This window comes from Pyrgilauda ruficollis, unplaced genomic scaffold (genome assembly GCF_017590135.1).
Source record: "Pyrgilauda ruficollis isolate IOZ18807 unplaced genomic scaffold, ASM1759013v1 scaffold31, whole genome shotgun sequence".
Classification (NCBI taxonomy): domain Eukaryota; kingdom Metazoa; phylum Chordata; class Aves; order Passeriformes; family Passeridae; genus Pyrgilauda; species Pyrgilauda ruficollis.
In genome coordinates, this window is record NW_024524489.1 from 8,331,355 (window position 1) to 8,348,375 (window position 17,021).

The 17,021-nt window shown below is 42.6% G+C and overlaps 1 protein-coding gene across 1 annotated transcript in view; it reads left to right on the forward strand.

Annotated features, from left to right (window-relative positions):
• Positions 1-17,021, forward strand: part of COQ8A (coenzyme Q8A) — a 42,596-nt gene that overhangs the window by 2,494 nt on the left and 23,081 nt on the right. The window contains exons 2-4 of the mRNA XM_041473991.1: positions 9,101-9,295; positions 10,780-11,190; positions 12,138-12,204. Of these exons, the coding sequence (XP_041329925.1) occupies positions 9,119-9,295; positions 10,780-11,190; positions 12,138-12,204 (655 nt within the window). The 5' untranslated portion in view covers positions 9,101-9,118. The remainder of the gene's footprint in view (positions 1-9,100; positions 9,296-10,779; positions 11,191-12,137; positions 12,205-17,021) is intronic.

The following is a 17,021-nucleotide window of genomic DNA, read 5'->3' on the forward strand; positions in this document are numbered from 1 at the left end:
TAGGTCTTCTTGTCTTCTCCCTCTAAAACTGCAAAAGAAAGAAGGCTGGAAGAGGAGGCTTTTTGCTTAAGGAGCTGTATATTCTGGAACAGAGCAGCTTTAGGAGGAGAGTACCTTCTCTTTCAGCTTGTTTTGTAAAAGTGCTGCCTTGTGCTATGAGTGCCTGCTTTCCTTCAGATCTGAAGAAGAAAATCAGTTACTGGCATGTGGAGCTAAAATGCAAGCTGGCAGTGAAGCACAGTATTTTGAGGGCATGGGTTCAATTACTGTCTGCTTTCTCTCCCAGCAGTGAAAACTCATTTTATAAGCACATTCTTATCTTCGCATTAAATTGTTTGTGTTTAGCTTCTCAGTTTTTTAGATGCCATTTGTTTTGTTCCTCTCACCTCCCCTTCCCCCAAATTTAAATCAATCTGGCAAAATTAAATCAATCTGAGCTGGTGACAAAGACCCAAGAAATAACAAGTTTTGCCCTTTCTTTGCACAGTTGTGTTTCTGCACTTTATTTTAATGGCATTTTAATGGCTTTTGTGTTTTGTCAGTCAGTAGAGGTGTGGAGCTAAATAAAGCATGTTCAGTTCCCGGCTATCCAGTCTCTGAAATGTTCTGTGTGCTTCTTGCAGCATAGAAAATGACATTACTTGCTCTGAAAAACTTAGCTGTCAGTCTGTGGAGCTGGCTTTTAGAAACTTGACAAGTTTATATGTTTACTTAAACAAGTCGGCGTGCATATCCGTAGTTTAAAAACAGGTGTTTTTTTCTGGAAGCTGCATAAGACTTTGTTTTTTTTTGTAAAGACTGTAGATTCTGTATGTGGAGACATGAGGAAAGATGATCTACTTGTGCTCTCTATGGTCCTAGAGCTGTTTTGTGATGTGCAGGTGATAACTTCCACTTACAAAGTTCTCCTACTGTGTTTGTTTTTCCTCTGTAGTTTGTCCTGGTTTTTGGTGTAGATTACATCTTTATGTGGCCCCTTTCACTGCTATTCATGCCTCCTTTTTAACCAGTTGCATGCCTTGGGTTTTTTCTGGGTCTGCTGAACAAGTGAACTATAAAAGGGCTGGGGGCACTGTTCTGAAATGTCACAGCTCTCCTGCTGTCTGGATTGTGCCATTTGGAAGGATTAAATCCTCATCCTAATTTGATCTGGTTAAAGTGCTCATCAATAGAGTATTTGGGATTAGGGAAGAGATGGCAGGGAGAATGACTGGGCAGTAAACTGTAAGTGAATTGAGTGTTTCTTTTAGAGAACCCTTCTGAAATCAGTGAGCCTGATACAATTTTACATTGCACAGCAAAGCATTGTGGAGCATGGCCTTTCAGAATTCACTCACAGTTTGGGATTTTTATTTTTTTAAACTGTACAAGCTGCAAAAAGCTTTGGTTTTTCTAGTTTGGAAAGGCAATGTATTTATATTATGCAAATATGATTTCTTAAAGTCTATACATAGAGAGCATAAACAATTGTAGATTACAGAATCTGTATCAGGTGTGAGAGCTTGCAGGTTAGGCTTAGCTGTAAGAGAATTATAGAGCTTGTTACTCTCATTTACCCTAGTGTCAAAAGTACCTATGTGTGGGGAGCAGGAAAAAACAGAAATAACTTGTCTGTGGCAGAGCTGCCATGCAGGAGCTGTAGCTTCCGACAGATCATGTTCCCCTATAGCACGGAGATCATCTTAGGTCTTCTTGAGTAGTCCTTTTTTGCCTATGGTCCACTTCTTGCAGGGAGGATTTGGCACAGCCAGAAAAATGGGAGCTCCCCCAGCCGGGGTGCTGGTGTGTGAGGGAGCTGTGAATAGACTAGGGCGTGTTGTAAGATGCTAAATTGGAGCTTAACCCCAGTTTCTAGGGAAAGGTTGGAAGCCATGAGGTCTACAGAGACACGAATGCCTGCAGGATCAATAGTGGGATCAGTGGCTGTGGTGTTTGCCTGCTGCTCCCAGAGGTGACAGAGGGATTGCTCTGCCACCAGAGAGACCTGTGGGGGTGCCACTTACACACTTGGTAGCAGCAGCTCGGGGTGTGCTGTGCAAGGGTCTGTCCTACTGTATACTAAGGGTGATAAGCAAAATACCTTCTTATTCCTGAGGAAGAGCAGCTGTACAGGTTGTGTCTAGTTCTTAGAAAGGTTCTGACTAGAAGCCACTGCTAGCATGGCATTTAATGGTGACTGTTGGCAGTATATCGTTTAGGTGGTCAGCAAACCAGCTCTGAATCCTCGTTTAGGTGGTCAGCAATCCAGCTGTAAATCCTTGTTTGTCTTTGATCTATAGAGGTGGGTGTTTAGATGATTCTTAGGGATAGGCTGTGTGCTGTAAGGATCAGTGTACTATGGAGAGCATTGGGGTTTTTCCCAACCCTATGCCTGACAAGCAGTGTAAGTTTGGGTAGATCACTTGTTCTCTTCCCTCTAAAGTAGACAACTGTGGTATCAGTCCTCTTTCCTGAGATTTTTGAGAGTTATAAGTGGGAGAGAGGTGTGTGTTTAAATGCAAGGGGAACAGCTGCTATTCTTCTCAAGAGTTTTGCTTTAAGTAGTGGTGTATTTGAGTCTAAAGGAATCTGTACTTGTTTGTGAGGCATAGCACTTTATTGGCTTCTAGTTCCTAAATTAACTTTGGTGTGCCTTTGGAAAGTCAAAACTTCCAATAAAAACAATTGTACCATAACAGTGTATACAAAAAAAAAAATTAGTTGCCAGTTGATAACCTCCTTAATTTATACTTTATATTCTAATTCAGAATACACTTTATATTCTAATTCAGGGGAGCTCTGTTGATTCCTGTGCAGAACTGTGCATCAGAGGGAGCTGAGTTTTGATGATTTCTTCTGCTCTAATGCTGAAGTGACTGAGAGAATAGAGCTGCTCTGCAGACTTGGGGAAGGTGTTTGTAGTGTTCAGATTTTGTTTGAAGCTCAGTATTTGGGTTTGATCAGTGAAGAGCTTTAGTGTAACATTTTAATAAATACTGCTAGTTAGAGTTATTCCATACAGATGTGGGAGATTTGTCTTCTCAGGTAATGCTGTATGTTACCATTGATGGGGTGACTTGGAGCTAGTGAACTGTGCTTTCATGTAAAATTGCCGTAAACCTAAATAAAGGTTTCATCTTGTGGTTGTTCTGTTTCTTAAGTACGTGCTTCAAATACGGCATCTGCCAGAATCTCATATTAATCTGTGTGCTTGGAGGTCATGCTCCAATGCTTTTGATTTTAATATACTGTTGTCCTCGTTGCTGAGTGAAAGATCTACATGCATGGGAAGTAACATGAATAATTCTGATGAACTCTGGATTAATGTGACTAAAGTTACACTTAAGGCTTTTGAGCTAAGCAGAGGATGCAGTGCAATGCACTTAAGCACAGCCCACTATGTAAATAGAAGAGAAAACCCTTTTTTTTCCTTGTCCTCTTTCTCCCTTTCCTTTTGGTAACAGAGGTAATACAAAGATTGTGTGTTGTGTATAAATACAATTCTACATTGAAATCCATCCCCATGGCCCAAAACTTTTTGCCTTGCAAATGAGATAAATGGATTTTTTAAAAATTATTATTTTGGGTTCCCAACTGCAAAGACTTAATTCTCAGGAGCAGATAGAGATCACATTCTTGGGGAACAGTGAATGAGCAGTGACCTTAAAATCACAGCAACTGACTTGGATCTACCACAGTTGGAACAGTGAATGAGCAATGACCTTAAAATCACAGCAACTGACTTGGATCTACCACAGTGTAACAGCAAACAGCCTGTGCCCAGGGCAGGATTTATCAGTGTACTGTGTCAAGGCATATCAAAAGTGACCTGTAGTGAGGCCTGAGCTCTCTTAATTGTGGTAAATCTTAACCGTGGCTAAATTATTTCTACATCTGTGTAGATTATTTCCATCTGTGGGTAGAAGATCCTGTGTTAATTCCAGGCATGTGGGCTGTGACTATGCTCTTGCATTCCCCAGACATTGTCCCGAAAGCAGTAAACTGGACTGTTGGTCCAGAGCATTCACGGATGTATCTGTGCCTAAAATAAAGCAGGCCTTGCTAAAGTGTCCAAGTATTCTTTTCACTCTTATGTGTGTCAAGCCATTTATGGGGAAAATTGGGTTTTGAACTAAGTGTCATTTGCCAAAAATGAGTGCTAAGCCTTCAGAATTTTGTTGGAAAGAGGCATTTGTCTGCCAAGCAGCCCATTTTTATCAGTGTGTGTACTGCTATTGTAGTGATTAGGGAGCAAACCAGTTCCGCTTGCCCTTCAAAGGTGTTTGTTTGAAGTGGCATTGGCAAAGTGCTTTGTGGAAGGGTGGTTGTAAAGCAGCCTTCAGAAGCTTGATGAATTCAGCTTAAGGGGGTTGATCCTGCCACGGGGCAGGATCAAATATAGGGGTCCTTGCTTCTGTTACAGGTCACATCTTTAAAGACATTTCTTTTGGAGCTGCAATGTTTAGGAGTTATGGGGAGGGGAAGAATGAAGGATAAGCAAGGTGGATTTTCAGTTTGGTTTGAAGGATGATGGCAATTTCTTCCTTTTAAAGTGCTGGTTTTGTGCCCTGCATGGTTAAAATTTGGGTCAGCTGCAACCCAAGGAATCCAGCTAATAAAAATACATCTAGGCAGGGACCTGGCAATCTGGTATCAAAGGAGCTGGTGGGGAGGTGTGTGATGGAACTGAAAAAGGCCATGAATGAAAGGATCACATGAAAGGGTTGGTATGGCAACAAACATAAAAAGAAATGGAAAAAATCTGTAAAAGAACAGTTACAGACCAGCTTAATGAATAATAGTTATATTGAACTTAGTCTGCTGTTGGTTCATGGCCATGGAACAATGTCCTGAGTATCTGGCCTTCTGCATCTTGTTTGTGGTGTTTATTATTTTAATTTCATTATACTCTTGCCACAGTTGCTCTGATGGTGTGGGTGGTTATAACACTGAAGCCAGGGTTTTAGACCTTGTTTAGATACAACTAAGATAACAGTGATTGTAATAAAGGATAATGGAGAGAGGGAAGATGTAGAGGCTATTTTCTTGCTATGTGATATCTAATTATCTGCCTTACTACCTGTCCAAGCTAACACAATTTTATTATTTATTTTCATTTATTTGGAATAAAAGTTGAAGTTAAAGAAGGCAGCTAAAACTGCAGACCTGATGGGGGGAATATGGGCTGCTGTAAAACTGCTTTGGTTTTGTTTGGGGGATTTTTCAATGTTTTTTCTTTGGTCAGTTATTTTGTGTTGTATTGTTTTGCTTTTTAAATTATTCAACAGTGTTTGGTGTTTAGCAAATTGTTGAGAGTAGAAGTAGTCCCCATAAACTGAAAGAGGCCGTGTTGTCATGCACAGAAAACTTTCAGATATGATTCTGCTATTTGTATGACTAGGAATCTTGTGTTTAAACTTGGTCCATCCTATATATATGTGTGTGTGCATATATGCATGTGCATATGTGTATCTGAGTAAAACTTTTCACTGTACAGGCATCTCAAAGAAAGCTCATGGAGTCTCAAGTAGGTCTGTGTGTCTGTAGGAGCACATATTAGCACATGGAAAAGAAAGGGAATGAATGGAAGAATGTGTTTTTAAAGCAGGACAAATACATGATTTGTTGTGTTGCTTGTAGCGAGGCTCTTGGTTTCTGTTATTGGCCTTTGATAAGCTGAGTGATAAGCAAGCTGCACTTGCTTAAACCTTCAGTCCAATAGTCTGGAATGTTGAAACATTCCAGGGGAGGAAACACTTGGCAGTCAGTGACTAGGGAATGGTGGGTTGTGGGGCTGAGGATTGCTGCACACAGGAGGATCCCAGCACTGGTTTAGTTTTGCTGTTATAGCAGGGCTCTGAATCAATCCTACATCTACCCTGTAGGAGCCCTCTGCCCACTGTGTGTGCCTTGCCTGGTGTCTGAGCATGGCTTGGCTCGAGCTTCCCATGCTGGAAGGTGTGGGGGTTTTCCAGGGGTTCATTCAACTGTGAGAAGCTTCCTAAGTCAAATCCGTGACTTTATTTTTGGAAAAGGGCACACAATCAACACTTGTCAGCACTCTTCAGGCAAGGTTAGAGGCACTCTGACAGCTCGTATAGACACTACTGACCTGTCCATGCTCTGTGCTAGCAGTGCCCCACTTTGCTGGTGCTGGATAAAGAATCCTCAGGGAGCAAGTCAAGTGTGATACAGACTTTGTACACTTGCACTGATTCCATTTGGAACCACTCCCTAAATCTCCTTCTGATAGAGTTTGCTTATACTGTATTTATTGATTTAGTAGGGTAGGAATAGAATTTGTCTTAGGGGGAAAAAATGCCTTGCCTGCTGTCTGTGCTGGATATTAACACAAGTGTAGTTGTTGGGTACAGTACCAGCCTTCTCAGAAGTGTGTGCTTTCTGTCTCAGTTTTTGTCTCTTGTCCTTGTTTGTGCTTATTGCCGTTTCATTGAAAAAAAAAATAGGTAGTTTTCCTAATGCTTGTTTTTTTACCTTCTTTATTTTGTAGCATATATTTTGTTTAGAATAGCCTGTCTTTTGGCAGCACTGCATAGGAGCATGTTGCTGATGCTTCTGAGCTAACAAACCATTTAGCTGGTACCTAGGTGGTTACCACTGCTATGCAGGGCAAGTGGGGCTGATGAAATGGAAGTCAGAGAGAGATTGGTAAGAATTTGCCCTGTGCAGTGTCTTGTAGCCAAATCTGTGCAGGGCAATAGGTCCTCTATGCACGTGGATATATTTAGCAGTGGAGAGTTGAATGAGTGTTGTGCAATGTATGTTTTCTGCTTGTGGCTGTGTTGGCTTCCCTGAAATTTTGTTTGGAGATTTATTTCCTTTAAAAAGCACACATTTAGCATATCATAACTGTCACTTTATGACAAGGTCTTTGGCTGGTTTTGGGTGAAAGAAGTGTATAGTTTTACTACTGTTGATTAGTAAGAATACATGTTAAAAGTGGATTTGTTTTTGTGTGTGTTGTCCAAGTCTGTATTGGCTTACCTTTTGTTGCCCTTCTTGGGATGGAGGAAATGAACTTTTTTTGCACTCAGGCTTTCCTTGCTGCTAATACTTGTGATCACAAAAGCACTTATTTCTTAATAGTGGCAACCTTTGAATGGTCTCATTTCAGCTGAGACAGTATTGGGTTGTTGGCTGATTTCTTTGCCTGGCTCTGAATTGCAGGGACAGCCTGCAAATAAATGCTTTGGGTTAGATCCATGTGGAAATTTCCAGTGTGAAGATGTAGGGGTAGAAAAACACTTCCTGTTGACAGAGTAGATTTCTTTACCTGACAAGCAACTTTTGAATTTAAAAGTGCATTATACAAGGCTAAAACAAATCATAGTGGTTAAACTCAGAGAGATGCAGGAATAACACTTAGAGGTCTGGAGCATATAGATAGGTCTTGTAATGAGAACCACAGAAAAATGACCTAGGTGGGCTTGATTTTTATTTTTGCAGCTAACCTGTTATTCCCAGATTCATTGTGAGCACTTCACTGTCCTTTTAACAGTGTACTTAAAACATGTAAGTGTAACACTTCCTGGCTGCAGTGCTTGTTCCCAATTTTGATCACTGATAAAACAGTGGTTGAACAAATATCCCAGTAACTGGGCTTCATCCTGCATTTGCATAATAATGTCTCTCTGAAGTAATCTATGCATTTCCTGAGTGATTGCAGCAAATTTGTGTACTTAGACAGAAATTTAGCTTTAGCAGTCCATTCTTCTCCTTCATGACAGGTACAGCAGACAAGTTTGAGTCAGGGCTTGTGTTTCCTGAGCAGATAACTGGATCCAGTTGCTTGTGGTCTGCAGCTGGGTGTAATGCCTTGTGTGCTGTTGACTCAGGACTACTTCTACCACACCAGTATGTTAACATTTATAGTTCAGTATATGTGCATGTTGACAGGCTGTCTCCTAAAAATGGATTGATACCTGTGCACCTACCTAGGAGATAACTTAAATATATGGCCTTAGGCTAGTGCTCTCTACCTACTGCAGTCAGAACATTTTTTTTCTCTCCAAGTCATTACAGAGACTGCTGTATGGGCAAGGTTGGTCCTGAGTCAGCATCTTGTTCCAACTGCATGCCTCTGTCTTCTGTGTCAGTCAAGATGGGAACATGTGCAGCTGAGCCAGTCCTGAACTTAAAGCACTGTCTGTGCTTTAAGGGTGTAGCAGATGAGTGGAATAAGCAGGTGAAAATCTCCCCTGCCAAATGGTTTTTCACCCCAACCACTGAATTTCTTTTACATGAACCACAGTAATGTAGGAGAGTTGGTGTCCTGAGCCTGAGCTTGGTTCTAGTCTGAGCCAAAGGAGTTGATGGAAATTACTCTTGTCAGACACACTCTGTCCTCCATCCTGCAGTGCCCAGTTTGTATCTGAAGACACTGAAGTGGTGCAGGCTGTTACAAATCTGAGATGGAACCCCTTGAAAAGGAATGGGGGCTGAGTCAAAAATTGACTGTAGTGCAGCACTTTGCAAATGCTGTAGGTGTTGTGAGCATGCCTAAACTTCCAGTTAGAAGTAGCCAAGTGAGCTACAAATTTGGGACAGAATAGAGTATGGAGCTGGCTACCTTTGGAGGATGGACAAAGCTTAATCACTGGTGTGGCAGTAAAGAAATCTAGCTATGTAAAATGAGCAGGCACAACTCCAGGGCAGGAATAGAATGTGACAGTGAACTTCATCAGTGCTATCAGGACTTGAGAACGTGTTCCAAGGCCCCATAATAATTAAAGGTCAATGTTTTTAATCCACTTTTAACATCTGGAAGGAATCAAGACAATCTTTTGTAGTGTTTACTGACATTTAATGTCTTTGCTTGCCTTAGTCAATGGTAACTTGGATATTTGTGCAGAGTCCTGGAAAGTTATCCTAACTCGTGAGAACAAGGAGAGTTCTCTTTTCCTGGTAAGATCAGCTAACCAGGCCCTCAGGCTGCCCTGGGGGCTGTCTGGGCTGCAGACAAGTTCCCATGGTGGCTGCTTGCCAAAGCAGGAAGAGATTTTCCAGGGATCTGCTACCAGCTCTTAGGGGACATGAAACCTGTTGCAAACTTGTTCTTGACATCTTGTCTCTCTGCTCCCTCTCCCTTTTTATCTTTCAGCACAGAAATTCATCAGTCATGGCGGGAGATGCCATCATGGTCATGAGGGGCTTGACCAAGCTCAGTAAAGCGATCCTGGAGACCCAGGCAGGACAGCTTCGGCAGGTGCTCCTCGGGGGAGATGCAGTCACCATTGCAAAGACTCTCCAGGCCACTGCTGAGGAACAGTTCAGTTCTGCCTTGGGGAAGGTGCAGGTAAGCACAGTCTAGTCTGATGTTTTGCTTTTTCTCCAGGTAATTTTTTTGTTTGGTTGTGTGAGTGTCAGGGAACTCACATCTTGAATAAGAGCCTAGTTCTGAAGTGTGGGACTGATAATAGTAATGTTGCAGTGCTCTGGGAATTTTTTGAAATCTGTGATGTGTAGAAGGTGCTTGGACAGGAATGGGAGGGGAATGTTAATGTTTCCATTACTGAGTGTTTAAGACATGCTGAATAAGTAAAAATGCTCTATTTGTCCCATCTTGTCAAAGATCAAGATCTTGCTAGGATTGGTCAGCAGAGCTCAGTAAGAAATACAAACATACAGCATTTTCTGTTTTGAGGAGAGGAAGATCTTTTACATTAATTGGCAGGGGTCTAGCTGTCTGGCATGTTTCTAAAAATTTAAGTATGGAGGTAAGAAAGCTTTCTTGCTTGTAATCACTGGTGTTGTGGGCCACAGTCCCCATCTGTAAACATCTCTCCTCTCCTCCCCCACTGTGATGTTGAGGTTCAGAATAGTATGAGACCTGCTGAATAACAGGAAACACCATGTTCTGGTTTTTTCTCTAAGGAAGGGGGAGATGTAATTAGTGTTTAGGAAAGAGCCTGAAATATGCTGCCTGCTTGCCTGACCACAGCAGGATTTAAAATCCTGTTGATAGCCTGTAATAGTCATCAGTTATTTTATGGTATTGCCACTGCTGAGATAGGTAACTAGAGATAATGCTCTGCTGTTGATTTTTATTTTTGTATTTATTTTTGACTGAAAAGTGTTACGAAATATCTGGACTTTGTGGGGCAGCTTTTGCAAGGTTAGGACAGAAGAGAGTGTCAGGAGAAGCTTGCCTGGAGTGTTGCTGTGCCTGTTGCTGTTATCCTTGCTCCAGGCACAGAATTTTATTTATTTTGGGATGACAACACATAGTTTGGTGGTTGAATAATGGAATGTGTTTTGCAGTTGGTAGTGTTATGACTGTGAAAGGCTGAGTTTACTCTGCCTGTAAGTAGGTATCTGGTATTGCTTCAGGTGGCTTTAGGCTTGGAAGTGCTCATGTTGTGTGACTGAAAACAGGATGGGAGGAGGGAAAACAACGTTATTCTTATGTGATATTGCAGCTCCAATCACCTGTCATTTCTGAGCAGTGCATTGCTTCTAGTGAACTCCATATTTAGTGACCCTTTATGGCAGTGCACGTAAAAACAGGGTGTCTCCAGTTATGGATATTTGAGAAACTGTTAAAGAATTTGTCCCATCAGTGGAGTTAAAAGGTTGTCAGGGATTCCAGGCATCTTCAGTGCCTCTTCCTTTCTTTCTTGTCTCTTACTGTGAGTGTCTGCAGTGCCAGAGTCTCTGTCTCTAACAATTCTTTACTGTGGAGACATGACATCCAGCTGCATGCTCATCTTTGAGGACCATGGGCTGGTAGGGAGCAAGGTTTAAGATCTTTTCTTAAAGTATTTCAATTCTTGTTTGCAGGAGTTTGGCAAACAGCAGGAGAACTTTTCTGACTTCGGTGAGGATTTTGGGAAAGACTATGACTTCTCAGCCCGAGAGCCATCAGATGCTCCAATGGACTTCTCCACTGCCCCTGGCAAGCCTCAGGAACACAGCACTGAAGGCCCTGCTTATTCCTACACAACAAATGGACCTTTTAGAAATATTGATGAGACTGGAGACTCTGGCATGGGTCAGAAGCCTTTCCCTCCCAAAATGGACGCAAGGTTATTTGGAGGCATTAGGAACCCTGGAAATCCTTTTGCTACTGCCTTTGGACAAAATAGAGCTTTTCACCAAGACCATTCCTCTGTTGGTGGATTAACAGCTGAAGATATTGATAAAGCCAGACAGGCCAAAACAGGTTCAGGGCAGAAACCCTACAAACAGATGGTATGTTGTTTTAATTAAGGATTCTCAGTACTGTGGTGTCTGTACCAGATTGCCCTCACTCACCTTCTCCTATGTTTCTCTCATTTCTTCCTCTTCCACTATTCCCTTTTTTGGAGGCAAAAGAGGGAAGTGTCAGTGCTCATTAACCCTGTGATATTTGTTCTGTCAATAGCTTTTCAGTCTTCTCTTTTCACACTTGCTCCTTCTGTGTCAGATAATCTGATGCGAGGGGATTAAAAGTGTACATAGGCTTAGAATTGGACCCAGGCTCCTCACAGTGGACACTGTGGCTTCCTGTGTGGCATCTTGCAGTTGTAGAGGTGCAGACAATGCTGCCCTGAGCATAAGTAGATTGGAGAGAAGCGTAGCTCATAATTTTCACTTTAGTGCTTCATGCCCTTGTGTGATTGCAGAACCCACAGTGCAGATACTTGTCACCTGCTCTGACCTTGTGCTCCTTCCCCACATCCAGTATCAGATGCCACTGGGCTCACTCACTCAGGATATTGGATGAAACTATATACTTAGCTGCTCCTGCTGTTGTGTGTTGAGGATCTGCCTACAGTCCTGTGAATCTGATGACCCTCCATGAATTCCAATTCCATGTGTGGAAGGGAGTTGGGGTTAGCATTGTGTGGCTTCTCCAAGCTCAAAATACAAGGGCTGCTGAGTTGAAAGTGAAAATGGGGTTTCCCAACATGGTTATCAGCTCTTCTGTCTTTCCTACCCTCTTGTCCTCTCCTCTGCTCAGTGTGTATTTCAGTTCATTGTGTCCGTTTTGCTCTGTATTCCCTTGAAAATCTCCCAATAGATACAAGGCTCGGGTTCAAGGAAAGCTTTCTGCAGCATGTAGTTGTTCAAGTGCTCTGACTTTGCAGGTGTCTGAGCATGTGCCCAGTTAATTTGTGGATTTCTTGTTTTGTTTTTCCCCTCTGTCTCCCCTGCAGCTCAGTGAGCGGGCCCGGGAGAGGAAGGTTCCTGTCACCAGGATCGGCCGACTCGCCAACTTCGGAGGTCAGTTTGCGCTCCCACGTTTGCCATGGCACTTGCACGTGCTCTTAATGGCTGCCTGTGGCAGGGCTCCTGCTCTGCAGCACTGGGTGCTGCCATCTGCCAGTCCAGCTTGCCACAAACAGCTCAATTTGAGCTGTGTCATTTCTTTTAAGAGTTTGGGGCAGGCGATTTGGCGGTGCACAGTAGAGCTGCACATCTTCATGGTGACACACACCATGTGGGCTGTGCTGCTGTAATGGGAGACTGAGGTGCAGGTTGTTCCCTAGCCTGTACAAATACCCAGGTCCTGCACATGTGATTGCACTTTGAGGAAACTCTCCCAGTCCTTACACTTTGCTGTTACTGTCAAGCAGAGACAACTGGAGCAGCTGTTATTTTAAGTAATCTTTCCCCAACCTCATCCTTGCTACTTCTCTGAAGAGTGTTTAAATATATATTTCCTCCTGGTATTCCTTTTTTAGCATGGGGAGATGATAATAGTCAAGGTTTGATTTACTTAGCCATTGCTGGTAGACCATTTTCTCCCAGGAAGGATGTAAATTCTGAGCTTGTAAGATCAAGCTAGCTGAAACCTAAATGAAATTTACTTGCAGAATGGGACTACTGTATCAAAAAGCAGCTAAATATCTTAAGTAATATTGACAGATGATCCTTATTTTATGTCTTGTGTCCAAAATCATCAAAGGACTTAACATGTTCCTAAGGAACAAGGTGTCACATATTGCAGGTGGAGAGATGAACACAGCTAGTGCTACTTAGGTAATCCTGCATGGATGAGGAGTCTGTCGCTGTGGTTGGATTTTTTTGGTGACTGCACTGTTCAGAGATGATAGTGGCCTGTCTAGGTTGTGAACAGTCTCTTGTGGCTCTTGTGATTCTCTTCCACAAAATTTGATAGAGAAGCACATGTACAAAGTAGACATCCTTGTGTTACAGATCCCAGAAGAAAGAAAAATAATCTGTCAAATGTGATCAAAATCAACTATTATATAAAAAAAAACAATTATTCTTTCTCTGTGTGTCCTTTTGTTGGACTAAAAGGCACACTAGGAGGAGCTGGGCCTGATCCTGTGCAGTGCAGGAATAAGCAGCAAGTGAATTTTGTGATAAGTTTTTCATGCTTGTCAGATCTCTTTAACCCTGTAGTCTGTTGCAAGCACTGGCTTCACAGCATGATTATTATTCCTTAAGGGGAAGTAGGGTTCATGATCTGCTTTTTGGAGTAACAAGACATTACTTTAAAACTCACTTGACTCTGTTCTTAAGCTCTAGTAGCTCACAGGTCTGCATTCTAATCTAGCCTTGAATGTTAGGGGCAGCATCACAGCACTTTTAGCTGTGATCTTCTGAGTTCATCTGTTGCTGCTTGCTGACAGCAGGTGGATGTGAAGTGGCAGATGACCAAATTTTCTGTGAACTTTGGGTTCCAGTGCTGTTTGCTTTAGGTTCCAGCTTTTGGCACCCAAGGCTGTTGTGTGAGGGAAGGCTAACTCATGCTTCTAAGGAAAGTATAACCTGTCTTCTCCTAACCTCAAGGTAAAACCCAAAACAAATAGCCCCATCAGACCAAAACCACTAAGGGAGAGTAGGAAAGAAAGAGATTGCTTATAAGCAGCATCTCCTGACATCTCTGTGTCATTTATTTTTTTTTGGTCTTGCTATTCTCCTCCAGTTGTCTGCTATATATGATTAAAATGGGCGGCAAGACAGAGTGCTTGCTTTTAGAGGGCTAATTATTTCACAGAAATTCTGTGAAATTCTGGGTCTCCTCCAGTTGCTGCTTTATATGATTAAAATGGCTGGCAAGACAGAGTGCTTGCTTTTAGAGGGCTAATTATTTCACAGAAATTCTGTGAAACTGGGGGAAATTCTTTCACAGAAATTGTTTGGATTCTCTGGTCTCTGCAATCTCTTGGTAGCATTCATTGCTTGTCTTTCCCTGTGAATTTTAATTTGCAACAGCAAAGAGAAACAGTACTGTCAGTACAGTAGCTTAGCAAACAACAGATGTGGTCCATAGGCAGTTCATTTCAGTTTAAGATATCCCTTGGTATTATTTTGGGACTTTTTACAAGGACCTGTGGTAACAGGATGTGGAATAATGGCTTTAAACTGACAGAGGGCAGGCTTAGATTAGTTGCTAGGAACAAAACCTTTATTCAGAGGGTGATGAGGCACTGGCACAGCCTGTCCAGAGAAATTGGGAATGTCCCATCTCTGGAAGTGTTGAAGGCCAGGCTGGATGGAGGAGAATGAATAAATATTGCAGGAAGCATCACTGTTATCCTGTGGAATATTAGTAAGCCAGCTATGTCCTCTCTTCCTAGGACATTCAAATGATTAGAATATGACAAGGAATGGCAGAGGTGGGGGGTGATTATTTCCTGCTCTACTGCCTGGCTCTTTACATTGCCTTAAAAATAACTCAGGGCAGGAGGCTGCTCCATATCTGTGAGGGAATGTAGCTCAAAGCAAGTCAACTTTTTGTGCAGGAATTTTCTTGTGTGCTTTGGGATGCCGTCTTCACTTGAAGACCCCAAGAAATCATTCTGGGAAATAAAGTGGTTGAGGTGGATTCTTCTGCTACAATCTCCACACCAGTCAAACTAGCATTTGATTCTCTTTTTATAACACTTTTTAAAACTAAAACCCACTTTCCCCCTTTATTTCCATATTAGAACAGTATTATTTTAATGTTGGATAGGATGGAGTGATGTTGAGTAGGTCAAAACCAGAGTTCATATAACTCTTCCTGGTTTTCAGATTGCTGAATTCCCATGCTATTGGCATGATCCCATTCCTCCTCTGTCTGCATGTTTTCTTTCCCCTCCAGTGTTATAGGGAGTGTTCAGCTGTGTCTCAGCCATGATGTCAGGACACTCTGGTGAGTGATGGACAAATTAGCAACAGGAGGCACAAATACTTGGGCTGCTGAGTTTGCCTGGCTTCTCACCTCTTCTGTGGGCAAAGAACACTTTACTGGAAGGATTGAAGATCATGTTTTCCAACATTTGCCTGTAATACTGAGCTAATATTGCTCTGTGATCAGCACAAGATCCTCTGCTGAACTTCTTAGTCTTTTATATGTATTTTTGTTTGCTTTTGCAGCAGCCAGAGTGACTGCTGGTAGGTGTATTTATAGTACTAAATAGCATCCTTGATTTTTATTTATTTATTCTTCCCAGGATTGTAATTGACAAAACAGATTTTTCTGTAGTTTTTTTTTTTTTTTTGTTCCATGCTTGTTTTGTAGCCTGGTGGGTCATCAGTTCCACTTACTCAGTTCTTGATGTTTTTTTAATTTCCATTCTCTCTTCCTTGCCTTATTTGACTTTTCTAAGCTGTTCCTGTCTCCTCTAATCATATTCCTGGTTTTTAAGTTTATTATTTTAATGATATAATAAGATTCTTTTGCAATAAAGAAAATTCAAGAAGCTTGTGGTGAAGTCTAGATTTAATGTGATTTTAACAATTTTTGACAAAAAAAGCAAAAGCCTACTCTCTTGAGGTATGTTAGTAAAGTATATACAGGCCTGACAGCTGCAGGATTCAGATATTCATGTGAGTGGCAAGTGAGTGGATTGGATTTGCTTGTCAAGGGTTTGGATGCAGGGTGGCTTCTGGGAGAAGCTGCCAGAAGCTTCCCCCATGTCTGACTCCACGATGGCTCCAAGCCAAGGCCATCAGCAATGGTGGCAGCACCTCTGGGATAAGAGTTAAGAAGGGGAAAAAATCCAGAGAGAAATGCAGCTGGAGAGAGGAGTGAAAGAAACAGCACTGCAGACACCAAGGACAGGGAAAAAGGAGGTGGAGAAGGTGCTCCAGATGCTGGAGCTGACATTCTGTGGCAGCCTGTGGTGAAGGCATGGTGAGGCAGCTGAGCCCCTGCAGCCCATGCAGGGCCACAGTGGAGGAATTCCACCTGCAGCCTGTGGAGGAGCCCCCCGTGGAAGAGATGGATGCTCGAAGAAAGCTGTGTGAACCCCCACAGGAGCAGGTTTGCTGCAGGACCTGTGCCCCTGGAGCAGCCTGTTCCTGAAGGATTGCACCCTGTGCAAGGGTGAAGAACTGCAGCCCATGGAAAGGACTCTAACTGGAGAAGTTTGTGAAGAACTGTCTCCTGTGGGAGCAGCCCCACGCTGGAGCAGGGCAGAGTGTGAGAGTTCTCTCCCTGAGGAGGAAGGAGCAGCAGAAACTAGGGGTGGTGGAATGGCTGTAACCACCATCCCCTTCCCCCTGTGTTGCTGGGAGGGGAAGGAGGCAGAGAATTCAGGAGTAAAGTTAAACTCAGAAGGAAGGGAGGAGTAGAAGGAATGTCTTTTATGATTTAGTATTAGTTTCTCATTATCCTACTCTGATTTGATTGGTAATAAATTTGAGCTAATTTCCCCAGGTCGAGTCTGTTTTGCCTGAGTGATTGGTGATTGCTGAGTGATCTTCCTGTCCTTATCTTGACCCATTTGACCCATGAGCCTTTCATTATATTCTTCATTGCCTTGTCCAGCTGAGGAGCTTTCAGTGTGTGCTGTGTGGTGATTGTGGTGTTTTACTGACCAAAACCAGGGCACAGGCTGCTCCAGGGCATTTTTCTGGAGCAAGACCTGCTCCCACCTGTTCTTGGCAGGCTGAGCAGAGTGATAACAGCCCATTCAGCTCCTATTTGTTTTGTTGTCTCAGTTGCTGAGCAAGACGTTTTTGCCCTGAACAAAACTGGTTCCAAATCATCCCTTGATAAGCTTGGTTTGAAATGTACCAGATGCTGCAGATGCCTGAAAGATATTCGAAGAGCCACTCTTATAGAACCAAATGGCACTTTC